Source organism: Cyanistes caeruleus, chromosome 1 (genome assembly GCF_971803275.1).
Source record: "Cyanistes caeruleus chromosome 1, bCyaCae1.hap1.1, whole genome shotgun sequence".
Classification (NCBI taxonomy): Eukaryota; Metazoa; Chordata; class Aves; order Passeriformes; family Paridae; genus Cyanistes; species Cyanistes caeruleus.
In genome coordinates, this window is record NC_141701.1 from 42976374 (window position 1) to 43003844 (window position 27471).

At 38.9% G+C, this 27471-nt stretch overlaps 1 protein-coding gene across 17 annotated transcripts in view; it reads left to right on the plus strand.

Moving 5' to 3' along the window:
• NOL4 (nucleolar protein 4) overlaps positions 1-27471 on the plus strand; it is a 187709-nt gene that overhangs the window by 32975 nt on the left and 127263 nt on the right. For all 17 annotated transcript variants that reach the window (XM_086889123.1, XM_086889106.1, XM_086889113.1 and 14 more), the window contains 4 exons: positions 2360-2509; positions 12914-13025; positions 13536-13648; positions 18123-18255. In XM_086889123.1, coding sequence (XP_086745249.1) covers positions 2360-2509; positions 12914-13025; positions 13536-13648; positions 18123-18255 — 508 coding nt within the window. The remainder of the gene's footprint in view (positions 1-2359; positions 2510-12913; positions 13026-13535; positions 13649-18122; positions 18256-27471) is intronic.

Sequence of the window (27471 nt, forward strand, 5' to 3'; positions counted from 1 at the left end):
TGCACACTATTGCCACCAAAAGCAGAAAAATTAGTTTCATTTCTGAGTTCCTTCTTTAAATGTATTCATAATGTTTGCATGTGTCAGCTCTGCTGAGGTGGCATCTCAGGTTTTAAATTAATATTGGTGTAATGCATTTTTTTCTAATTAAAAAAGAGATCTCCCTCATAGGAAATTTCATAAAACAAAACTCATTAGTAATAAACAGATTAAATCTTTGTCAGTTAATCAACACTATAAACTTCTGAGTATTTGGAAAGCAGTGTGAGATAACACTGTCGTCATAGCGAGAGTGTTTGAAATCATCAGGGATCCCACTGTGCTGTTTGGGTGGTGAGAAAATAATGATTGAAGATGGGCTCCCCTACAGTGCTCACATGTGAATTCCCCTAAAGATTAAAGCTGCAAAGATTTGAATTTGATGTCAGACTTACCTCTAAAGCAATTTTTAAAAAAATAGTAGGCAATGGTGGTGGATAGTACCAAGCAAATTCATAATGATGCTTAAACAAAAACCCATCACAATGCCAGAAAGTTTTTGAGCTGGTGGTCAGTGACTGATCGTGGGCTGGGAGCTTTGCAGGTTTCTCAGAGCAACTGTTCCCAGTGGATCTGAGACTTTAACCTGTGGTGGAGATTGCCCTGCAAATTCCTCATGTTCTTCCATCTTGAAACCTCAACACAGTCATTTCCATCAGAACTGTGGCAGTCCTCTCATCACACATGTGCCAGGGTTCTGCCCAAGTCCAGCTGTCTCCCGGGGATAAAGGACACATTGGAAGAGACCATGTAGCTTTGGGCAGGGAAGTTGAAGAAAGTTGGGCAGAGTAGAGCAGGACAGGGCGTAACCTGTCTGGCTGGTAGTGTATCAACACCTCCTAACCCACTATCACTTGGAATAATGCACATTTAGAAGGTTATGCTCTAAAGGCATTGACTTTTTCTCCATTGCTACTAAGAACGTGTCATAGTTCCTTTATGTCACCCTGGGGGGTTCTTTGGAGCTGTTGGGATTATTTGGGTTCTTTCTTTGAAATATATGAAAAACTGAAGTGGGCTGGAATAAAAATAGGGGGAGTGAGAAAAATGAATCATGTTTGTCCACATACAGCAAACTTAGTGGAGTGGGTTAGCAAGAAGTTAGGATCAGGGGAAGGAAGTGGGAGTGTCATACATAATAACTACATTTTAATTTCTCATCTTTGTCTTTATTTGGTCACTGCAGCCATAATTGCATGTGTTTTGTCATAGAAGTGCCCATGTAAGTCAGTTGTTTTGTGGCATGAATTAAAAGAGCAGTAATGGTATTATAAAGTATACTCAGTTTGGAACACTGTTATTGCTTAAAATGCACAATGAATCTTAGGTTATACTGCTGGCTCCAAAGATCTAAATATGAATACAGTGTTGTAGTACAAGTGATTTGGCCATTCTTATTTTATTCTTCATATACTGGTGTTGTATTGCAAACTGCAACCTGCTTGATAGATGTTTATTCTGGAAAAACAAATGTCCCAGTTCCTGCTCCTTCATTAGAACTGAGTCCATAGGCAGCTGTAAAACAAACAAAACCTCATGTGGATGGTTCTGTTAAAAAGGCAGGAGCTGAACCACATTGGTTAATTTCCGAGATGTTAGGGGTTGCTTCTTTTCAGAAGTCTTTAGCTGCTGTGGCACTATCACTTTTGAAAATCAGATGCTAGGTGTTCTCACTTGTCCAGTTCTTCCCACTGGACATCTGTGTGCAAAAGTAGAAAATATTTAAAACATCCCTTCATTTTTCTCATATTGTAGTATGTCTTCATATAGTATGTCTTCAAGCAATTTTCACAGGGGCAAATTGTTTATAACAACTTCTTTTGTATTCATACTTGCAGTCATCTCTTTGAATTAAAACCTTTTATTAAACACCTTTATGAAATGTTAGGCACAGATTTGGTGGGAAGAGAATGAGAGAATAAAAGGGCTGTTACATCCTTACTAACAACCACATAATGCATTTTTGTGACATGCGTTTGGGACTGCTCCTGCCTTTGAATTGTGTTTGTGCATTTGGAGAAAGAAGCACAGATACTTTTTGTTTTGTTTCTTTAAATACTGGAGTGAAAGATCACTTCCTATCAGGAGGCCAAATGCCCTGGTTTGGAAAAATGGGATGCTTGCAAGGGTCTATGTGACCCTTCTGATCATACAGCTTTCCTACAATACTTTGTCTGTTATTTGCAGGATGGGTGATCTTCAGATATTAATGGGTCTTTAACTTCCTTCTAAAAAAGGACAATGTGTCTCATGATTATTATAATTTATCTATTCATCTTGTCTCCCTTACTTTTTCTGTTCTCTTTCTTTTTCTTTTCAGGATGGAGTAGGGGTAGATGAGAAGCTGTCTCTACGGCGGGTGGCCGTCGTAGAAGATTTCTTTGACATTATCTATTCCATGCATGTTGAAACTGGGCCCAATGGAGAACAAATCAGAAAACATGCTGGACAGAAGAGAACATATAAAGCAGTAAGTAAAAAAAAACAAACAGGTAAAAGTGAACATGCATCTCTGAAAATGTGAGTTATTTGGGTTTAATCACATGGCATGAGATTCGTGGGCATTTTTTTTTTCCAACTAGATTAGTACTGACACCCTCACTCTCAAATTGATTTCAGAGGTCTTTCATTAATGCATGAAACATGTTGTTTAGAAATCACATTTGCTGTGTAATAAGGGCCACATCCACTGACTTCACTAGAGATTCTCTGGTACAAGAAGAGAATTTGCTATTTCTATAATGGTTTCACAATTTTTCTAATAGCTCTGTATTAATTAAGTGCTATTAAATGGACAAAGTGTTAAAGAAGACTTAGAAGGAATTGTCACAACTTGGCTAAATGAATTGCTGTATTTTAGCATATAAATGAAGGTGCCTTATAGTTTATTGCCACAGACTAAGTAATACCTAATGGTTTAATGGTATAGAAACTTGTAAATGTCCTAAATTCAATGGGCTGGAAAACCACTAGGTACAATAAGGAAAGTGGTGAGGGGGCACCTTCCATACCTGCATAAACTGGCTGAGCAGAGAGAAAATATTATTTCTAAAATTTTAATTGCATCAGTACAGTCTTAAAATATCTATAAATAACTTTTGTGATTAGTGACACAAATATAACCCTTTGCTGCCTTATGGAGATCTAATGAAACATTTGCTGCACTTTCCCAAGATGCTTAAAATGCATGGTGTTGCCTGAATTCGGGTGACCAACTCTCCATGTGGGGCTGTGGTTGTGCCAGGCACACTCAGATGTTGATCCTGACCCCCCTGCCCAGCTGCTTCCAGATGCTGAAGCACCAGGGGCTGCCCCAGGGGGCAGAGCAGGGGTGCCCAGCCAGGGCCCATCACACACCCCTGGCCAGACTGCAGGGCATCCAAGGCATCTCTCCCCCAGCTCCCAGTGGGATGGAGCTGTGCAGGGAGCTGTGGACAGGACCCTGAGGTGACCTATCACCCCGAACACAGTTCTTCATCTTAAAAACAGCCTGCAGTTATGTGAGCTGTTTTTCATCAGAGGTCACCAGAACATGGGGAAGCTCTAGGTTTCTGTTTCAATTTTAAGAAACAGCTGTTTTTCCATTACTGTTTTTTTCACCAATATAGCAATCTTTTCTCTGTATCTGTGAATCCCTTCACAGATATTTTATTTATAGGCTATTTCACATGGTTTGTTGTGGGATAAGCTCTTGGCAAAATTTCTTGTAATTTGTTCCCAGAGGTATTGACCTTAAGACAGACATATGAAGACATCTTTCATCTGTGTGCGCTTTTGTAAGGCTTGGAGTGTTATTTCAGAGTGAACTAATGCAAACTCTCTACATTAATTTTCATCTGGCACCTCAGCCATTTTGATACTTTGTCTTCTCTTTCAGAAAGCATTAGAAAAGTGATATTTTCCATTGACCTTTCTCTTTTAATTTTGTTTTACCTCAATAGGCTGCTCAGAGGTATAGGTCACAAATGTCTTAGAAAAATATACAGCTATAAGGAATGTTGCCAGCTATAAATACAGTACTTCAAGTTACCATCCCACAAATGTGTGCCAAGTATAATATTTACTACTGTAAGAATCCCATGATTTCGGGTCAGATAAGAAATTTGTTTATTGTGAATAGCTTGAAAGACTAGTGTATCTTCAGTGAGAAGAACTACACCATAGTTTCATCTATTGTCAACTTTTATTGCAATTGAGACATGAGCCTGTTGCATCATTAGGGATGCCCAAATGTAAGTCTTTGTCATTATCAGTCTGCAATATTTGTGTATGCATTTAATTATATATTAATTTATCAAGGGCATTGAGTTGTCTTTCCCCATGACAGGATTCAGATATATAATTTTGAAAGATTTCCATATATTAAAAAAATGTAAAAAAGACTCCAGAAGAAACAAATTTCAATTCTTGTCCTCTATTCTGATGTAATGGTTAAATCAGGTTAAGTAAACAGGCATCAAACTCTACCAGACCATCCAGGGAAGTGCATGCTCCTTTACTGGACCTGTCCATGAAAATGCCTTTAGTAAAATTAAGAGCTGTAGTGTCAGTCTGTTCCAGGAAGCCACGCAGTATCTACCTCCTCTGTGGCACTGTAAGGAGGAAAAGGGTAATATCTCAGGTAACTGTCTCCCAAAACATTATACTCTAAAAGCTTTATAAATCAAACTGAAGTACTTTGGTGGGGTTTAATTTCATTAAGTGAATCTGGAACAAGATTAATTTAGTCTTGTTTCTTTATTCACATGTCAGAAGTGAATCATCCCTGAGATCTCTGCATGTATTTATCATGCATAAGTATTCACCAAATGGTTTGAGTGAAGAACTTTTATAGGAGATGTGGTTCACAAACTGTATGCTACAATTGCTATTTGTAATTCACCCCTGGCATATGGTCACATTGCTTCTGTTCTCTCACTGGATAACCAAAACCTTTTAACAGAGAAATTACGGGGAGAAAACACCACAATTTTGGCACAAAATTCCTGAACAAGTTCATAAATACTGTCATGGATTTTCAGTACCTACGTATTTCAGAAAAATTAATGGCACAGCCCTTGAGAATTGCAACATATTGATTTTAAGTAATTAATTTTCTTATATCCGTGTGAATCTCACTTTCAATAGTGAACTTGCTCCACTCAAAGTTTTGAATACGCTCAAGAATGATTGGAAGGGTAATTAAATTGTCAAAGGTGACTTAATTAACTACTGTTTGTGTTTACATAGAGTAACAAATGTGGTATAGCTAGAGCCTTTTTAATTTTTGATAGAGTCACCCTGGGTGCTAGAGTGCTAAAATACATCAGAATGTCTCTCTAAAAATGTATTCAGAACACTTGAAAAACTCAGGGAATCTGAACTGCCTTGTTTATGTTAACTGTGTGGAAATGCATGATATTTTTACAACTGATTGATTTATGTGGAACTTCCTACACTGGCGCTGTGCAGGAAGATAAATAGGATGTGGTACTTGAGACCTCTTAAAGAGCAGAGTACTGGAAAGAGCCTTTCTATTTTAATTGGGGCAGCAATTTATGAAGCTCAAACTTTCGGATTTTTGGAACAAACTGTCTAGATAAATTAGGAAAGCATCTGTCCTTCAATATTTAGGTTTAGAATAAGGTCCCGTTCTCTTCTCCTCTACACACTAAAAGACCAGAAGGGAGTTGTATAAACTTTCTGTATATGATGTGGGAGAGTAACCTTGAAAATATGCAGAACAGGAGGAGTGTCCTGTTTAACTGTCAGGTTTTGTGTTCATTTGGGATGCCTGACTTGTTTGCAAGGTACAATTGGTGTGCCGTGTTCCTTGCCAGCATAACTGTAGGTAGATCTATACCAGAAAATAACCCAGATGTGGCTTACATATGTAAAATTAAACCAAGAACTTTAAATCATATCCAAAGTATGCCAGACTGAAGGAATAATTAACATGGTGCTTTAAGTCTCAGGTATTTTCCCAGATCTCAGGGAAGTTTACAAGCAGGGAAAACATTGTAGGTCTTGATCTGAGAGATAATTCTCTCACAAAGACAGGATATGTGACACAAGGCCTGGCCAGGCCGGTGGCCCAGCAGGGGCACAGGTGACTAGGAAGATGCGGAAGGTGAAAAGAGCATGTTCCTCAGGGGAAGGCAACATAGTAATTCCCAAAGAGGTCCATGCTTGTCCTGCATTCCTCTGAGTCCTCTGCTGGGCCTCGCAGGAGGTGGAGTGAAATGCTGATGCAGGCACTGTTGTCAGGAGAAAGTACTGGGATCTCGCAGGGGTATCTGTGCCAGCAGTTGCTGCCACACCTCAGTGTCTAAGAGGAACTGCTTTGCTTTGGGGTAATACTTTTCACTCTGTGTTCTCAGAGAGTTATTTTTGTATAGGCATCCCACTCTGAAAGGAGAACTGTGGCATCAAACTGGGGATGGGGACGCAGGGGAGAGAAGTGTTCAGGAAAAGAACCCATCTGGTAGATTTGGGAAAGGCATGCAATAAGTGCATAGCAGGCTTTCCATGTCTTTGTAGAACTACATTTCTTGATTTAAACTATTCATCTGTGTCTACAACTTAAATACAAGTGCTGAGGGGTATATCAGAAGTGGGAGTAACTGGGAAAAGTTGTGGCTACAGTAGCAGCATGATGCAACAGGTTCAAGCTGTCAGGACAGCTCTGTGATTCAGTGCAAACTAGATAAAAAAAAGCCTTATTACACTTCTCAAGAAGCACAAATGGTCTGTGATGAGGCTGGCGACCTAAAACATCTGCGTTACCTCTCACACCCAGCCTGTAGGTACTGTCTACCCAGATGAAGTGATGAAGCCATATATTTCAGAATAAATTTGATTTTCCTTACTTAGTTTTAATATCCTTAAAAAGGTGTTAGATTTTCATTCATTTAAACAATTGAGGAGGTGCCTCACCTTTCTGTTATATCTGGATAGATTTTCCCACAACTAAGTGCATCATCTATCTGAGAGCTGTGTGTAAGTCTCATAGCTACCTTAAGCACCTTTAATTCTATGTACATATTCTACTTGAATATTTTAACTATGAAAGATGATCTAATATCTCCCTGTTGAGCCTGTGAGTCTCTGTGTAAAACCTTGAAACATTACAGCAGTGAACTTGAATTGTGAGTGAGGGTTGTCATGTCTGAGCAGGTGAAATGGGTTGGTTAATAAGACTCCCAACCCATGAATGAAAAAAGAGCTACTGAGCTGATGAGCTGGAAGAAGCAGGCTTGTAGAACATGGGGGAGGTACTAATGTGTCAAGGGAAAGTAGTTTGAGATAAGACTCTCATCAGATAGGTAGTACATAAATGTCTAACATCTGGGACATTAACAGGAGTCTTTTAGATGTGGGGCAATATCTGGGGTTTTGTGCCTCATCCAGCTGTTTCAGTGTTTAATGTTTCTTGATTTTGGATCAAGATTTTGAGTAGCTTCCCATCTCTCCCGTCAGCCTAATAAGAGTCTTTCTGAGACTGAGAAACAAGGGGTTACTCTTTTTCCCTCCCAAAACAGGAATGTGCTTCTGAGTCCCCTGTGAATATCACAATGAGTGTGTTTTCCTCAGGGAAATTTTTTGACAGGTTTCACTGTGAGATAACATCATCTCCTTCCTGATCAAGCAGCGCTAAAGTAGGTTTGGGGCTTGGCTGGTTTCTGTACAGGACAGACCTTGTCCTTGGGGAAGTGAAAGAACTTGAGCTTTGTGCAGGGCCCTTTAGCATGCTTAAATTCTTGCATCCACACCATTCTTGTGTGCATGACAAAGCAGCCAAGCCCCGTGCACTTTTACTCTATGATCTTGTTCCCGCTTCTTTGCAAAGGGTGACTGTTCAGTGTCCTGGCACTTGTCCCACTGGCAGGTGTTTCCCACCGCTTCCCTCACAGAAAGCAGCTTCTGCTGCATGGGGAGAGAAGGGAAGGGAGCTGTGAAGTGCAAGTTTAGCACATGAGGGAACAGCATTTCCCACAGTGTAGCGAGGTAGTGAGCTCTTGATAAAACTCCCAGCAGTGATAATCTGATTTCCTATGTCAGCCTCTATTTTGACCTCTTGCTGAGGAAAGGAGAGGGCTTCCCTTGGCTGGCTCATCCTCCTGTCATCAAGAAACCAATTTCTGCCACCTGGTTTGATGGCTGTGGGCCCAGGACAGATTATCATCTTCACTCTATCCCTATCTTTCTCTCTCTTTCCCTCCTCTTGGAGTCTTCTTTTGATCATCTTTTTCCCTCTTTACCCTCCTTTATTAAAAAAAAATAAAAACACAAGCAAAATCTCCATTCTGACACATTGTATCTTCCAGACTACACATACATCCCCCATGTTATTCTTTAGAGGTTAATAGGTTCACTTGCAAAATTTCACTCCCTCTCCTCACACTTGTCTTTCCTACTCTGCCATATGTGTCCTAAAATCTGCCTTTCAGTTTAGGACTTGTTAATTTTCCAAGCAAAAATTTAGCTCTGAAAGCTACATCATCACAACATCCCGGACTTAAATCATCTAAGTATGGGAGAGCATAAAGGAAACTTTGCTTGCTTTCTCTGCCTGTAGTGATGCAGTAGGACTGCAATAGGCTTCTCACAGACAATTAGGACAATCATTGCTTAGCTCCAATGTAAATCAGATTACATGCTCAGGTAGAGGATTACTTGCCTGTACTAGTTGTGCTCTTCATGGGATCCGATAAACAAGCCTAGACAGGCTTTCATTGCTGGGTCATGTTTTTGATGTAGTCATATATGTCAAAATATACCAAAGACTTTTTGTTAATGGTGAAGATCATAAAAACTTTGAAGCCACTCAGTTCAACTCATTTTCCTCTCAATTCAGAGTTAAAATCAAATATATGTAGATGTGCATGGGCTGTATTGTTAGGAAATGCTTGCTCCGTATCCTGTAATTTCTGAGGCTGAAACAAAACCTGTGTTTTTGCTTAATTTTTGCAGTTTTTGCTTAATGCTCTGGAAGTTCTGTTTCATCTCCATATATCTTTACAATGTAAAAAAGCATATGGCTATAATAGCTATACCTAGTACATAATGCCTAAACACAAACCTGCTAGAATCTGCTGGTTTTCTTATTTCTCCATGAATACATCCATGAATACATCTAGTTATGAGATAACACATCTCTACAAGCAGCAGAAGATATACTAATGTACAATAAAAACACTAAGAGTAAGGAATCCCATAAGGATATTTCTAGAGCTTATATATTTGAGAAAAATACACTCTTTTTTTTTTTTTTTTTAAATCAATCCAAGTAATTTTATCAGTATGGTAAGTCAGCAATCATTGGTCTTTGATTGGAATGGGCATGTGCATGAGAAGTTTCCTGTAAGTCATGCCCAAAAAATGCCAGTCTGATTTATCAGAATATGGATGTAAATAATGCAATATCCCCCACTTCTTTTTTCTGGCTTATTTTTTTCTTAAAATGTAAAAACATGTGCATCCTTTATTTTTCTTTTTTTTAATGGATTTCCAACAATCAAATATTCTTTTTTATAACACATCACTGAAAAAGATGGTCTGGCTACATTTTTTATTAGCTAATAGCCTTGAGAAGAGGGCTAGGAGCTGGGCTACTTAAGGCAATGAGAGGATACAGCATCAGCAAGGACTGAGTCATTACTTCCTTCTTTTGGATAGAATAAAAAACAGAAACAATTTTTCCTGATGAAATCAGACCACTCAGGTATTTCTGTATAATTACTTAGAAGGTGTCACAGACCTCCAGTTGTGCTCTGAAACACTTGCATGCAAGCCAGCTCTATGAATTATATCAGTCCAGTCTTGTGCACAACCTGGTAAACTATACTGAGAGCTGAACTATAGGATTTTATGTTCAGCCTTGTGCTAATTTGGTTGAGCATTTCTCAGCTACAGCTGGTTCAGAGCTTGGCCAGAACAAGCAAGTGGCTATCTGCATCTTGTAAAGGAGAGATGAAAGGCAAAAAAAGGGTTTGCACTATTGGGGGGGGAGACAATTCATAAGCTTTCTGGCAGTGCAAGCTGGAGAGACCTTTTCTGTATATTCAGGCAGCAAGAATAAGGAATGTTGTGGGTAATGCTCCTTATGAATCTCTTCTAATGTGACTCCTCTTGCGTTATGCCAGTTTATACAGGCTGAAGTCTAGGAATGTCAGTGATTGATTCAAATTATAAAATAAACAGGGGAGGAAGTTGGTGAAATCTGGAGTTATTTAGGGAAGGGCATCCTTAAAACTGTGTTGCAGTGGGAGGTTGGAGACACGAGCATCTGCTCTGTGGACAAATTTAGTCATAAAACCCAGTTCCCTTATAGTCAGTGGAGCATACCTATCAAATCTGGGCCTTAGCTTGCTTTCTCTCCATGGAGGAATTTCATCTTGTTTGAGCAGAACTGGAATTTTGACGGAGATGCTTGATTAGAATAAATGGAGCATTCCTATCAAATGCAGGGGACTAATGAATCCATTGGTAAGCTCCATTAATTTCAACACGGCGCTAAACATGTTAAATGTTATAAGAGAGAGGTTGCTGTGTATGTGCACTTTCCAATTTTTTCAATGCTAAATTCTAGCTGATTTTAGGTTCTTTTTTTAGTTTCCATAAAGCATGAATATAACCAGTGTTTTCATGTTTAGAAAGGTAAATAAGCATCTGTTCTGTGGGTATAAAAAACAGGAAAAAATAATCTAAAAATATATTTTCAGTAGGACCTCCCATTCAAAAGTGGCTTAATTTAGTGCCTTAATTTTCAGAAAAGTTGTTTCAGGCCCAGAAAAAAACCTTTGCCAATTTTCATCACAGAACAATATTTGCTTTTATGCTAATTCTCTTCTCCCTCCACAATAAGATTTCTGTTATATAGGAAAACAACAATAAACAGCCTAAAAACCAATGTTATAAACATGATGGTATATTTTGCATTTTCATTTTATAATGCATCATTTCTGTGTATTGACATGACACACATCACATCAACAAACACTAATTTAAACTCCACCTTGTTTTCAAAAATACTGGCACTAATAAATTTGGTCCATGGAGTTTTAGGAAATGTAAGATTCAAGACAGGTTAAGTAGGTGACAAGCCAAGTGGAAGAGTGTAAGAAAGTTAAAACTGACCATTCCTCCTCTTCTTAGAACCCTTGTGAGGGGCAGAAGTGATTTGGGCAATATGTAATCCCATTTACATCCAGTTAAATAGTGAACTTTCTGTAGCCACACTTTCATATACACCATCTCCATTCTTCTTCAATTCCTACTGAGACTTGTATCTCAGCATAGTGCTTGACAGGAAATCAAGTCCTGCTGTAGGTTTTACAGTAGGGGAGTACAAGCAGATTAACAACTCACCCTCTTAATTTCTCTTGCTGGGAATTGGTCTTTCTTTAGGGATTATCTCCATAGTAAGACAGCCACCATAGCTGGGAAAAAGGGGGCTAGAGATTCATTACAACACTTGCACTGGTCCATGTATATACATAAACATATATAAGGAATCACAGAAAAGCCATGGACTTGCCTTTTACTGGACTGAAAAAATCCAAGTTTGAATGTTTTCATCAAACTCCACCCATCTGATAAAGCTGCTCCACTATACCGGAGTGTAAGAGTTTCTGCTGATGTCTGGTTTGAATGTCCCAAGAGACCACTGTTATTGTCCCTGGTTATACACTATAAAGAGTTTTTCTCTACAGATTTTTATCTACCTTTCAGGCAGTGGTGGGCTACAATTAGATGTTTCTTTCCCTCATAACCTATATGAAAGAAATCTATCTCCCTCAACCTCTCCTTGACGGTTTCCTTTAGGTTCCAGCTGCTATGTTGGCCAGGCACAGAGCCATCTCCTGCTTCATAGTAGCCTTCTTGAAGTGTGGGGGGGAGCTGTGAACTGTGAGGGGAAACCTGGGCACATTATTCCAGCTGCTTTCTTACCAGCACTGAGTAGAGAGATAATTTTTCTTGATCTGCTGTCTATGCACTTAAAGCAGCCAGTAGGAGATGTTTGTCTGTGATCAGAGAGTATGCTGTTGGCTCATTTTCAGCTTGGCACCAACTTCCAGGTTCTTTTCAGCAAGGCAAAATGTCTTTAAAGACAGATGCATCCTTTAGGGTGGGGAGAATGCAATCTTTAAAACCAGTAACAATTGCTTCCTCCTCTCCCTTTCAAAACAGAAAAAAAATCCCTCTGGCGCCTGCTTGTGAGTGTGTGGTTAGAAACAATGATTTTGTTGAACCTGAGAAACAACTAAAATCTGTTGTTTCAAGATATTACCAGGTAAAGCAGAGTCTCTAAAATCAACTGGTTCACAAATTCTTCATTAGTAAAAATAGTGTAGGTTCTCCAAAGTACAAAACCACAAGCTTTTAAAGAATATTTTCACAAAACATTGAAGTACAAAGTTAAAACAGTAAGGCAACCTTCATTGCTGCTAATACATTAAGTCCTATATCTGTCTATGTGTTGCTACAACAGAAAACAAATAGAACACATAGGAAAAGTGCTTTCTTTTTTTTTGGTATTGGCTATTAAAAAAAGGTCTCTTCAACTTTTTTTGATACCATTCCACAGTGGGATAGCTGTTATGTATGAATCTTTTTGCTGGAAGGAATTTGAAATTAATTGTAAACAGGAAACAACCCCCCTTTTGATAAAGTGGAATTTTGTTCAGTACCAGCTGTTAGTAGCCATTAGATGATAAGTAGGCAGATTAGAGAGATGTTTCTTGAAATCCTACATAGTATGCAGAACATGCTTTCATTGTACTACCTGGCATTAAAAGATAATGTGCCTTATTTGGAAATATGATGATCAGGTCTATTAAATCATGCTCAATCAGCTTACATAATAACACCTATATTTTGTTATTAATTTCAGATTTCAGAGACCTATGCCTTCTTACCGAGAGAAGCGGTGACACGATTTCTAATGAGCTGCTCAGAGTGCCAGAAAAGAATGCATTTAAACCCAGATGGAGCAGATCATAAAGGTAGTTTTAGTGTCAAATAGTGGGATGTAAAGTAATTTTATTTCTAATATCCATTTATACTTTCTAAGCTTAAGTGAGGGTTCATATAAATTTGGTAGACTGTAACAGTTCAGTAAGTCAGATCATCTCATTTACTTAAGCTGGAAGGTAGTGAATCTTCTGCTTTCACTTAAGGATGAAGTGTAATGCCATCTACACCCTCAATAGAAAGATGATTTTATCTGGAGGAAATAATTTATTTTGCCATGGAAATATTTGTATGGGAGCTTAAGCATTGGGAACAGATAGGGTATATGGGCTGTATTCATTTAGGGTAGAAGAACTCATCAATTTTCAGGGTTTGATCTTGGTTTTCCATTTTCTTTGGGAGACTTCCATTGTACAGTTTACAAGCGTTTGGAAATGCAAAAGTTAGAGGTAAATGACATAACCATTTGACTTTGACTGCAGAGTAGGCTGACATAGCCTCCACAATTAACATATAATGCATAATAACTTTTTCTTTTGCAGATAATGGAAAACCTCCAACTTTGGTGACCAGTATGATTGATTACAACATGCCCATTACTATGGCTTATATGAAACACATGAAGCTACAGCTACTAAACTCACAGCAAGATGAGGTAAAACCTGAAATCTTTTAAGTTTGTTTTTCTGTTCTCCTGCGTTCATTTGTACTTGTCTTTGAGGGAAGCTGAAGTGAAGATGATTGTTGATCCCATCTTTATAATTTTGTTGTTAAAACAGTCAGTCTGAAGCCAAGGCAGGGTTGTTTTCAAGCAATCAGATTGAGAGAAACTATCATGAGTTTTGGCCCTCCTATGATTGGGGGTAGTGAGCTGTACTTTGAATTGCCTGAAGGTGCTCTTTCACTGGACCAGTGGAAAGAGTGGTGTGGGCAGTGTGTTCACTTCAGACTTGGTTCTGTGCACAGCAGTGACTTCCATTGGCTGCTTTTAGAAGCCAGTACCATCAACAAACAACTGAAATGACTGCCATGGTGTTCTCAAGGCTAGCAACCACTATGCAACACATTTTCCTACAGTGATGAAAGTCCTGGCAACATCTGTTGAAAACTTCAAGACAAAAAGCTTAATAATAAGAGTGGGAGTTGCTTTTTAAATTTTGAATAAAAAGGCAGAAAAAAAAAGGAGGAAAAGTAGACTGAGAATCAAACATCTTCATAGACAATTTGGCTTGAATTTTATTTATTTCTTCTCAAAGATTGTTTGCTTTCTCTGATTTATTCAGTTTTCCCAGATCTCAAGAAATGCTTCATCAGTTGACAGGCATATACCAAATTATTTGTAGTAACCTCATTTTACTAGAAGTTTGTTCATTTACCATTTAAGCTGCCAAAGAGAAACTCAACTATGTGCCAGACAAAAAACAGTTCTTCATTCTTTGTCTTCCTGTCCAGCTACTGGATATTTTTTAATATATTTTTTAATAAAGACAGCCTTCAGAAACAACCTTAGCAGCTGGATTATGTCAAGACCCTGACTGACTTCTTACTTGTACAGAGTCAACCAGATTTTTTTTCCCAATAAGTAGATATGGGCTGCTGGTAGAGATTTCATGAATTATTCAACAGTCCCTGGAATGGGGATTTCACCACTCTTCTAGAAATATCAGGATCCTTGTTTCAGTTCGGCCTTTTTTTTTTAATTGCAGAGGGTGTAGGGAGAGGTCCCCAACTCAAAGTTCTTAATGCATAAATACAGCCTGGTAATCTTTTCTTTCTATTGAGTCTCTTGATTATTTGAGGGATCTGGAAGTAGAGTGTAAAGTAACAGCAGAGAAGAGGCTTTATTCTGCAGTAGCCTTAAGAATTAAAGGACTCCTTGATTTCTACACCTTTTCCCTTTGAAAATTACTACTTCTACAGCAGGGTCAAGCACTCATGCTGGATCAGGACTCCATGCCACAGAGCTTCTGTAGCCTGAATGTTTTGGTGTAGCCTTTTTGGTCTGATGACTAAAATCTTTGTTAAACCAGCTTTTCATCTGACAAGCCAGTGGCAATGATATGGAGGCAGCAGGACTTAACTTTGCTTAGTGCTTCCCTGCCCAGCTCAGTTTTGCAGCTCTTTTATTACATGTTTTGTATATGAGATGTCTGCAGCAGTGGGTTTATGAAAGTGATTTCTTATATGTTTTAGTAATAATAACTTTTTTAGGGTAGAGTGGGCACAAGGAAAGTTCTCAAGACAATCCTTATGTCTTTTCTCAAAGCACAGTTCTGCCAAGGTTTTCTTCTTCCCCCTTGCTGTACATTTGTTGCCCTGAGAGCAAAATGACAGTGAAAATGTTATAGTACAAAGTAGCAAGACATCTGGTTCAAACTATTTCATGCACTTAAAACACAGGCTCGGATTTGTAGGGAAGATGTAATCAATCATATCTGTAGTCTTGTGTGGAACTGAGACAGGAGTAAACTTGAATCCCACTGCTAGCTAGCACAATGAATTCTGAGAGAGAATTTCTGAATTCTCTCCTCTTCAATTCCACATTTTTAAGCTGACACCATTGATGAGAGGGAAAGAGGCTCCATCTAAAATGAGAATCACCACTGTGTGGGAATTTAGAGCTGTACTGCAGAGGTTCTCAGTTTTTGCTCCCATGCCCATGTGTCCATGCAGATTCAGAAAGAGGTTTACACAGTTTGGGAAGTGAAGTGGAGGTATTCTGCAGTGCTGTGGGCAAACAGAGGCTGCCTATGTGTGTTTTCTAACTATGCAAGTGTCAGCCAGAGCTCCCTTCCTGTGAGCCCATCAAATTGCCTAACTTCAGAACTGAAATACGTAAGCTGATGCTTGCTAGTTCCTGCAGGATTCAATGAGAAATATCCCTGCTTTTTAACAGAGACACAGCAATCCAGAAGGTTTGGGGGAGTTTGTTTTCTTGTCTTGCTCTTTGAACAAGCAGAGTGCATTTTCTCTAAACCTCAGACCCATCTGGCTTGTGTCCCAGCCCTGTCTGTCTGGGGCAGGAGGCTGGTGGGCACCAGGGTTCACCTGTGAGGGCAGTGTTTGGGTGTTTGCTGCTGCTGTAACTGGGGTGCTCCTGCCTTATGTAAGGCAAGACAGACAGGTGCCTGTTAGAGAAGCCATCACTCTTCCATTTGTTTTTTAACAAAACCCTGAGAACAAGATGTTTTTTTCCGTGTTTGTTTGTTATTGTCCTGCTGTGGCAGTGCAGAACAGCATCACCTTGTGTGTTGTCCCACTCTTGCTCCTGACTGGCATTTGAAGTACTTCATCCTAATTTAACATGAGTCATTACTGCAGGGAACTTGCTTTCTGAAAACAAGAGAAATGTCCATGCAAGCTGGAAACATTGCTGAGACACAGTGGAGGAACTGATTAAAATGTCTAACACTCAGAAGGAAGCAAGCATCTATATTGATACCTGTAGTATCCACTTCACAACAAGTACACAGTAAATTATATTCTAGAGATTGCTGTTTTTCTAGGTCAGTTCTGGTGAACAACCCAGAAAAATAGTCAGAATCCTGTCTTGTCCTGTTTTGATAAAAAAATGTACAAAAACAATGAATTGGAAAAATATTTCAGACATTTTCAGGATGTACAAAACCATTTGCCATATTTTCCTTTAAGTTCTTTCAAGTACTTTTCCTCTTAACAGGATTAGCCATCTCAGAAAAGTTGTTACTGAAAATATATTGCCTTAGGTTTGTACATTGCCTTATCCATTTCCAGAGCAAGACTTGTGGATACTTAATTTCTAATCCATGAGTGGATGTGTGAACTTCAATGGGACTGAAGCAACTGAAGTCAAATATGTCTTTGAATATTTTCTGGACTACATCTAAAACTGTTTTCTTTCATAAATGGGGATAATGGTCAGGATTTTTACTTTTTGCCCTTTTATCATCCCTGTTAAATGCTCTGTAACTGGACTTGATGGATAAATCATATTAAAGATATAGAATGTAGAATAAAATTGCAGTGATTCTCTTGTGATCATGTTACTTTTATTTGCCTCTGACTGTCATGACCATGCTCAGAACTTTTATAGACTTTCTCCTTTTCATAGATGCTTCTTTTAACACAGTGTGTGACATCTTGTCAAGGGAATTTGATCATGGATTCTTACTAGGTCAGGTTGCCATTTGGAAATATCTTCCTGTGAGTCTTTATGGTTTATCCCCAGCCAGCAACTAAGAACCATGCAGTGGCTTGCTTACTCCTCTACCCACTCTGGTGGGATGGGGGAGAAAAGCAGAAAAAAGTGAAAACCCAGGGCCTGAGATGAGAAAAGTTTAATAATTTAAACAAAGTAAGATATACTACTACTACTACTACTACTACTGCCACTACTGGTACTACTAATTGTAATGAAATGAGAGACAGAGGAGGAATAAAACCCAAGAAAGAGATGTGATGCCAAATATAATTCCTTACCACTCACTGAATGATGCCCAGCCAGTCTTCCTGTAGTCAACTCCTTCCAGTTTATATACAGGGAACAATGCTCTGCAGTATGGAATATCCCTTTGGGCAGGGCAGGTCAGCTGTCCTGGCTGTTCTCTCTCCTGGCTTCTTGTGCACCTGCTCACTGGCAGAGCATGGGAAACTGGAAAGTCCTTGATTTAGAGTAAGCACTGCTTAGCAATCCCATACTAAATCCAAGCACAGCACTATACCTCCTACTAAGAAGAAAATTAACTATCCCAGCCAAAATCAGGACAGTGGTCATTCACAGGGTTACTGACTTCCATGTGGGAAACCTAAAGGATTCAGGCAGGGAATACAGGGATGTCTCCTCAGCCAATTTGAATAACAAGGGCTTGGTATGGGGTCTCTACTTACCAATTCTTTTCTGGAATATACTATGGAACTACTATGTAGTATCCTCATAGTTGAACAAATTACATTTGTCAGATTGTCATACCACATAAACCCTGTATTTTCATTCCTCTTCTTGATGTGCTCCTCATTTTCTCATATACAAAAATATTTAGCATGATTACACTCCACACTGGGTGTGAGTGAAACAAATGGGAAGAGAATGAGCTGCACATATAATGTGAACAGTGTACCATATTTTCTGACATGTCTCTTTTAATTTGCAGGATGAAAGTTCTATAGAAAGTGATGAGTTTGATATGAGCGACTCAACTAGAATGTCAGCTGTGAACTCTGACCTCAGCTCAAATCTGGAGGAGAGAATGCAAAGTCCTCAGAACCTCCAGGGCCAGCAGGATGGTAAGGTTCTCATTTTGTACAGAGAATGTGGCATTGCCTTGTCTTTTTTCCCATTCTGTGCTTTCATTTAGAATTTGCTTTTCTTCACAGAGTGTTTCATTATGTAATTTGAAATACATGTTCCCTATATCTCAGCATGAAAAAGAAATTAGGGTTTTATTTTGCAGGTTAATTTATTTGTTGCTTATGCAACAGGTGAGTTCTTAGATCACTATATGTTAAGTAGTATTGTCTTACTGTTTCTATATATATATATATATATCTGTAGTGTGACCATACACAGGCATAAAAGGAAATGAAACTCAAACCTTTCTGAAGCAACCCAGGAAGCTGAGAAAGTTGTTTTTACAAGGAGGGAGTGTCACCAAAGCTGGATAATTGGGAGATAGGAACAGGAATGTGGTATTCAGGAGAAAGGATGAAAACAAATTCCTACGGAGAAATAGAGGCAAAAGACAAGAAAATAGTGAGCGGCATTGCACATTTGAATGTTAATTGTTTCTTGTTTACAATACCAAACTACTTTTTGGTCAGAGATAAAACTGACTTTTTTTGCATTAAAGGTGCATAATTGTGTTTGATTTCAGCCCTTGTTATATAGCAAGTTAAATGAGTCTGGTTTGGAATGAACTTTCTTCTGGATAACGGAGCTCACAAATAGCCTGTCTACTACAGACTGTGACAGTGGCTCATGAGCAACACAGGAATGCACAACACCCAAAGTGCAGGTGTATTCTATTGCTGTTAGAAACAACACACTGGAGTTCTGTACTTTCTACTTGGGAATTTCCTGATCATGCATGCCAAATTGGAAGTGCTTTCTATATTTTTCTTGACCACTAAATAAATGGGATTTGATAGCTAACCTGGATGCTTTGCACCTGATGCATCATGGTCATTTGCTAGCTGGTAAGACATTTAGGTGACAATGGGTGTAGTGCATAGTGGCTGATAGGACCTGGTGATGGGTTGCATGTTCAGCTGGGTTGCTTTTCAAACAAAGGAAGGAGTAGGATGTCTGTGATAATTTGATAGGCCAGATTCCAACCACAACTGCCTTTTGTCTGAGTGCCCTCAAGCTATCACAATTTTTTTTCAACTTTCAACCTTATTTGTCTATATATGTTCACTAAAGGAGCAATTCTGATGCACATGGTGCAAGAAAATGTAGTTCAGTTTGCTGCTGAAGTTTGACTTTTCACAGGGATAATACATTACAGTAATACTGCTAATTTAGAGGTTTCAGGGATCCTTAGGAAGGTGCCATTTTTTAATGTATCTGGCTTTCACTGCAATATTAGGCTGTAGAAGTTTCACACATATAATTTCTTAATAATAATTGCATGCATGCATATGTCTGAAATAAAAATTATAGCTCAGTACAATAACCTGTGAAGAAATGCCTGTCATACACATCTTAACACCTGCTGCAACCAGACTCATGCCACATCTAATCATATTAGAACCTAAGTATGAATGATGAAATGCTGCAAATGTGTCACTTGCTATTTGAAATGTATGGGAAATAAATCCACTGTGGTCTTTGAACTTCAGACAGTGTGATCTTACAGTATGGCTTTAAATCTCCCAGCTTTCCTTCCCTTCCTCCCAGATGGTACTTGCTTACCTTCCTAAGGCAATCCTATTTTTTGCTGCTAAAGTCTTCTGGCTAAAGCATCTGCTGATAGAGAGGTTTGAAATAGCATCTCTGTTCCTGCTTCATTGTTTTCCTTTGCTAGCTGTTGTCAGGTAGCAAACCTAAGTGTGGCTAGTTATAGCAGCACTGCTGTTTCTGTTGCGGGAGAAGGGGCTGAAGGAGGAGCAGAAAGACATGAGAGAAGTGGGGGGAAGAGGAATGAGACGAGAGGGCAGGAAAAAAAAATTGGAAGAAAATAATCAATATAAGAGGTAGACGAAGGGAAGTTGGAACAGGAAGGGGGAAAAATAAAAGGGAATGTAAATTAATATAGCAGTACAATCTCTTTCGCTGTCACAAGGCTGCATTGTAAAATTTTGCAAATTTAATCCTTAATTATAGTGCACGTACACCAAAATCATCACCAAAGCATGAATCTGTGTCACAAGTGATTCTTGCTCCCTTCCCTCAAACATTCTGTATGTCTGTGAAAGTTTATGTCAGCCACCACATTCAGCCTATAGATAAAGACACTTGGCATTTGCCTCATCTGAGACGTGTTTGCTGCATCCTGGCAGGTGGAAACTTGCTGTTGCATAAGGTTGCCTGCGCACATGCAGTTGGAAATGGGGTCTGGGGGGGAATGGGACAGCACTGGTCTTCTGCTGCCCCAAGCATGCTTTCTTTGGGAAGATAATTTGCTGAAGGGAATCATTAGAAAACTGCTGCCAGGGGTGGGTTAAGGACAGCTCCAGTGTACCTAAAGGTGATGTGTTTAATCACTTTACTTACCTGGTTTTCCATGTGAGGTAGCATAAGAGTATTTTGGCACATCCCCTGTTGTTTTTTTCCTATGGATTTGAACTGATTTGGTACTAGTATGTAAACAGTCTGTGTACCCTAGAGGAATATAATGGTGAACTGGGCCATGCTACTGAGGATGGAGGGTCCTCTTCCAGCTCATTTTATCAGAGCATCAGAATTTTGACACTGTGTAAAATAAATATGATGCTTTCATAGCCTCACCCCTTGGGGCTGTACTTGCATCCTATTTAGACAGGCCTTTTTCTTTGGGAGTCCATTACAGGGCTCACGTTAGAAAATTTGACCTGAGGTTTCCCAATGTCTTCCAGCCCAATACTGTGTCCTGTTTCTTAGGTTGCTTGAACCTAAATAGAATAAAGGCAAGTATGAGAGCAAGTCACAGTGCCAGCTGAAAGCAATAGACTTCTTCACCTAGAAATGCCATGGTAGGTGAGAAAAATGCTGAGGAGGAAGGGCACAGGGACAGAAGGTGCATAATTGCTCAGAGTAGATGGTTGCTGGTACTGCACGAAAGTCCTGGGCTCTGCAAGTGGGCTGAGGCTTCATAATACTTGTACTAAGCTTATTAGGTGGAAAGGGTACAGGGAATTAAGGAAGTAATGAAAAGTGTGGAGAGTTAGTGAATCGTATCTATGGCACTGAACTTGCTGCAATACTACTAAGGACAGTTCCCACTTTAAATTAGCCTTTGTACACTTTTAAATAAGAGGGTCTTGAGTCACACCTGCTGGTGAATGGCTGAAAATAGTATCCTGAGCACCTGCAGGGCTGCTGCAAGATGGGGTAGGAGTTGGAAAAGGGCTGCTGCTCTTCCCTGGGGAGACAGAAAAGGAAAGGAGCTCTAATTTACAATTGGTTCAGTCCCCAGCTGGGAATGGGGTATGGCTCTCTACTTACCAGTGCCTCAGAGGTGCTTTCTCTAGCAGCCAGCTGGATAATAGAGCTGCAAATTGCTCATGTGTTCTGTTCTCTCTTGCTTGCCTCTTGCTTGCCCCTGTTTTCTTGCTTCCCTAGACATGGCACAGTTCTGTGTCCTAAGCTGGTTTTTTGGAGTGAGCACTGTGTGTAACTCATGTGCAGGCAAAGCTCCTACTTGAGAGATATCTTTAATTCTCCTTTATCTTAATAACGCTCTTGGGGCTCTGATGTTGCTGGATCAAACTCTTTTGCCCATCTCAGACCAGAGACAGCAGGGAAGATTTGTGAACTGAGGTGGAAATAAAGGAGGTTTTTTGTTTTTTAAGTTAAAGGTTCCTGTTAAAAAAAAAAAAAAAGATTTTTGTAGTGAAAACTTACCTCTAGGTAGATTTTCAAAGGAGCAGCAATAGTTTCTATCCTGAGTGAAAACAGGACTTTTGTTGCCCTTGCCTGTTAGCTGGAGCCCTGTGCAGAACAGCTGGGTGTGATTTCTGCTCACTGTGGTAGTTCATTAGTTACCAAGGCATGAGATATGTAGGGGGATGCTCTGACTAGTGAAAGTTAAGAACATGTACAACCCTAGAAGTGAGGAGAATTCAGTATAAATTTGACACTGCATTTTTTCTTGTTTGTTTATTTTTTACTATCAAGTGACCTGTCAAGTAAAAGTCAGGAATGAGACTGTTTGACTGTAACTCAGTGAAAGATGCAGGGCTGATTTATTTTCAGTATATCTCGCTGTACTGAGGTATAGCAGAACATATCAGGGATTAGATTTGATTTGGATGAGGGGCTGTATTCTCTTTAATCTAGTTTTTAGAAAATTGTAGTTATATGTTTATACATACATATTTATACACAACTGCCTCTCACAGGCACTGTGTGGAGACATATAGGAGTTTATAGGAGCTAACCATGACAAAATATGTCAGAAATTAATCTTTAATGGGGGTTATGCTGTCATTTTAGATGTAGAGATTAATAGGTTTTTTCTGGTTGTTTTTTTTTTCCCAATTTATAGAAAGCTGAGTAATAATATTGTAATGCAATGGAGGATTATGTCTTCAGTTAGTTTGTGATCACTTGGATGGTGTCAGTTCTCTTTCCTTGGCATGTTCAAATTGCCACATTTTATACAATATAGATGTAGGAAACCTGGCTGTTAACATTAACTGTTCCTTTCACTCATTTGTGTTGGTGACAGATACAAGTATTGGAGTCAGCCATCTAAATACCTGTTTTCTGCATCAAAGCTATAATCTCTACACAATGGCTTCATCTGGAATGAACATTAGCTGATTAAGTTGTCAAAACTGACTGTCTGTGCAGGAGTGCAGACTTGCTGTTGATTTTTCTCTCTGAACAAAGTCCAAGCCAAGAGTTTAATCCATCTTTGCATTCTGAACTTCTTGTACTGTTGTACTCCTTTCTGCTTTTGTCTTTATTCCACTGAAACCTGGACTCCCTGTCTTGAAACACTGACTTTTCTTTCTTCTCAAAGCAATTTAAGTTCAAGATATATGAGTCCAAGCACCAACTGCAGGCCACAGTGAGGACAGATTGGTGAAAGAGAATAATGGAGTAAATTGTCTCTGCTGTTGACAATGGCCCTGCTCTTGATCTTGAGTAAAGTGAGTGGTAGCGAAGCCAACATGAGAGCAGATGACTCCCAGCATTAAGTCCATGGCAGCCTTTTTGCGGGTAATTAAGAGTTTTCAGTGGAAATGTTATTTTTCATTAATTTATAAAATCAATTTACATCAAGAGTTATTGTGCTTTTAATTTTTGTTCAAGCACTGAAAGGTTTTACAAATGTCCTTGTTCTGTATGAGGTCTAAGTCCACTTGACTTCGGTGAAGGTTCACTAAAGGCTAGCCAAACTGTTTGCAGAGTTTAGGTATCTTTTACTAAAAACCTTCACTTCTTTAGACTTCAAAACAAAGCACCTGACATTTCTGTGGTATATGGGATAGACTGAAATTACCATATGAAGTCATAAAGCCTTAATAAAAATATTAAAAATAAAATAAAAATAGTCTGCCAATTTTCCTAGATGCCACCTCATATACTTTTAGAGAGCCTTTTCATTTTAAGGAACTTTTGTGACTTGACTGGTTTTATTTGCCATCTGTAGATCCATATCAACAAAGCTAAGTGCTATTAAAGTTGTTTATAATGTTTATACAAGACACTGAGCATGCAAATTAATAAGCATTTTACTTATGAGAAAAAGGTAATTTTTGCTTAATAAGGAGGGTTTGGGCTGATTAAGAATGTTGGCTTATAAAGAGGATAGGAAAAAACGTTGCTATTTTTTTTTTTTTGGTGAAGTGGCAGACCATTTGAAATTACATTTGTGCTAGGACCAGATGATCTGACAATTTTGTGATATATTCAGACTTTCCAGTCTTGTTCAAGCCACTGAAATTTGCAGCATTTTGTGAAATAATCTCACTTCTTATCACTCAGAGTGAAATGATAAATACTAGTTTTCTGAAGGTGAAAATCTAAGATACCTTCCTGTCTTGGGGCAGTAGAAAAGGAGCACAGATGTGACATACAGAAGCAAAGGTTTCTGTCTCTACAGCTGTTGATCTGCCATCTTTTGCAATCACCAGCTTTCTTACTGACTACAGCAAAAGACAGTGCAGTCACACATACAAGTTTCTGAGTAAGTCTATGGGCTGCACTGAAGTGTGTCACAGATGTCAAAATCACAGAGGTTTCCTTAGACAGGGAGTTAGTTATAATATGTTGCTCTGTCTGAGAAAATCAGTATCATCTTCACCTAAGCAGAGTCAAAGTGTACCTGAGAAGCTGGCATGTGATGCTATTTTGCTTCAGTGGAGCTACACCTGGAGCGATTTAGCTCATCAGATTTGGTTTGATGGATTATTATATGCATAAACCAATGCATTGTAGTTGGAAGGTGTCCCTGCTTGTATAAGGGGTGGTGCAACTAGATGATCTTTAAGGTCCGTTCCACCCAAAACATTCTATGATTCTGAGATTTAAGAAAGACGAGGAAAATGGTGAAACAGGACCAGAAAGTCAGAGAGTTTTGGAAATCTAGTTCCAGTGATGTTTTAATGGCTTATTTAGAAATGATACCCTATCAGTGCAAAAGGCACTACGAGTGACACTAATGACACTTGAGCAGTGCTACAATATCACTGACAGTGAATTTTACTGAGCCTGGGCAAGAGCTTGAAATGTTGCTGCAGCTGCATTAGAAACTTTCAGCCCTTAACATCGTTAAGGAGAACTGGGTGGAAATTTCAGCAAATCAAGTATTTTAATGGACTGGCTGCTGACAAGGCAGCTGCTGTGTGCATTGTCATCAGAATACTGAGCTGGTACATGAGGCACTTCTATTGTGTGAGAGATGAAAATCTTCCTTTGACTCTATACACAATTCAAATTTGTTCAGAATTAATCATCAGCGTTTCTCAATGGAGAGCACTCCTTCCTTCCTCCTGGACCTACCTAATCATACAAGGTCTCAAACTGGGATTGGGACATGAGCACCCATCTCACTGAAGCATAGCAAATGGATTGCTTTTATAACTGACTCTTTTACTACGTAGAGTTACTGTATTTACATTTGCTAGTTGCAAGCATCTTGTGAGGTGGTTTTAGTGAAAATCTTCCCCCTGCTCCATGTTACATCTATGTATCTTATTCCATTTCATAATAACTTGTGGGATTTTTTGTGACATGTCTCTGTTTGTTTCTTATCTTATACTATAATTTGCTTTATAAGAGATAATAAGAGACTGAAATATCATTAAACATGAATTATGCATTGAGCAGACTCTGCTAGAGTCTGAGTGGTCTGTTACAACCAGAGAACAATCTCGTTTCCCGCACCACCCTCCCAGCTGCACAACTGTCACTTTCTATTACGCTTGCCTTGAACAATTGAGTGTGGCTTGTAATGACAATAATTGCCTCAAAATTGTTTGTCATGTTTGCCTTGTTAGCAACAAACTACTAACTGTTGGTTACAATCAGGTTCTCAGCTATTACTCCATAATTACATCAGGGAATACAGCAGCCAATAATAGCTGAGAAATTAGAATTATCTTTTCACAAGTAATGCTAAAATGCTTGCAGACCATTCACTCTATTCACAGCCGCTCATTTTTACATCAGCAATCTAGTGGTAAGTGAAGCCTGCCCCTGTATAAAAGGCTAGCTGCAGACCTGTATCCTTTTGCATCTTCAGAACAGTTGTGTTCATGTTGTACATGTCCTGTAACAATAGGTATTTCACTTTGGCAATATTACTACCCATCAAGTTATCTCTCCCTCATGCACGTACTGAAGGCAGTCTGCTTTTGATTTTGGTGTGCAAATCTTTGTAACTAAGCTTAGCTGGATTTCTGAAAGTGTTGTTTGGTTTGGGTCGATATCCTTTGGTTTTTTCTCCTATCTTAGCATATCTCAGGCTGTTCCCTCCTATTTCTCTTTAGCATCAAATAAAAGGAGGGGCATTCTGCTACAGAGATTTAGTTTTGCTTTCCAGTAAAGGCACTTTATCCATTTTATCCTTTCATATGTACCAACTGACTTTAGCAGAGGCTATGTGCATGGATTTCTTGATTTAATTTGTTTACTTCCTTATAGTAGAAGCAGAGGTTTTTTCATAGTTACTGTTAAAATGCATGCTAGGTATTGACTCACATTTCTTTTTCCTATTACATAAATAATAGAATAATACAATAGACCACTTTTTTCAGGAAAAGGAATGTAAAAGAATGTGCTTTAAAGAAATTTAGTTTAGCCATTGATTCTTCACTGTGTTGTATTTTAATTAAGGAAGCTGTTAATTAATTTTTTTCTGGACAGAAAATTCCCTGGAGACATTGGGCTGTCTTGTGAAAGATATTTTTAATAGATATTTCTTTGAAGCATTTATTGTTTAATAAAATATTTGTAGTGCTGAATGTTTAAAATTAGTATTTTTTAAAACCAAATGCAAATAATTCTATTACAAGAAAAAATGAGTATTTTTTCAGGAGTATAGTGTTTTGTAACATTAAAATACATAGGAAGTGTTATATATTTTCCTAAAATTTGTGAAGAGGTGTTTTCAAGTAATTGGTTTACTGTTACTAGATAGTCACCATATTTCTTGTCCTTCTCTGGTGCTTATTAATAACAGGACAGAAGAAAGGGTGGAATCATCCTGAAAGTTTTGGGACAGGGCTGAACTCCAAGTATTCCTGAACACTGATAGCCTGGTTCATGAGAAAGATAGTAGAGTTTGTTTGTAGGCTGACTGGAGACAGAAAGATACAAGAACGATTAAACTTAGCATCAACACAGATTAGAATATAGCTTGACTCCTTTTACAGGTTTTTTTAGCACTTGGTGACTGGTTAGCAGCCTGCTGGGAGGTGTGTGAGGCTCAGGCAGTCTCTCCACTGCTGCATGCCAGGTGGACACTGAGCATTTCTGACCACTGCAGGAGTAACCTTCCAGACTGACAGACAGACTGACAGACTTCAGTAACTACTCAGACCCACTCTGGGAAAAGATGTGGAGGAGCACACTATTTAATTACTTTTGTAGGTTCTGCTATGTGTGATGCTGAGAAACCAGTCCAGAACCTCAGTTGTAAATGTTGGCATTACTAATAGAATAAATGAAGACAATAGCTAAATGTATGTAATATACAACTTTCAGACTTAAGTGCACAGAACTGAAGAGAAATTGATGCCTTAAGTCAGCTCCAAGAAACTTTGCTCCACTTTCATCAGGACACTGAATGTGGATTTCCAGCAGAAAGATTGCCTTGAGATCAGTCTCTACTGCAGAGGTTCCTGCTTATA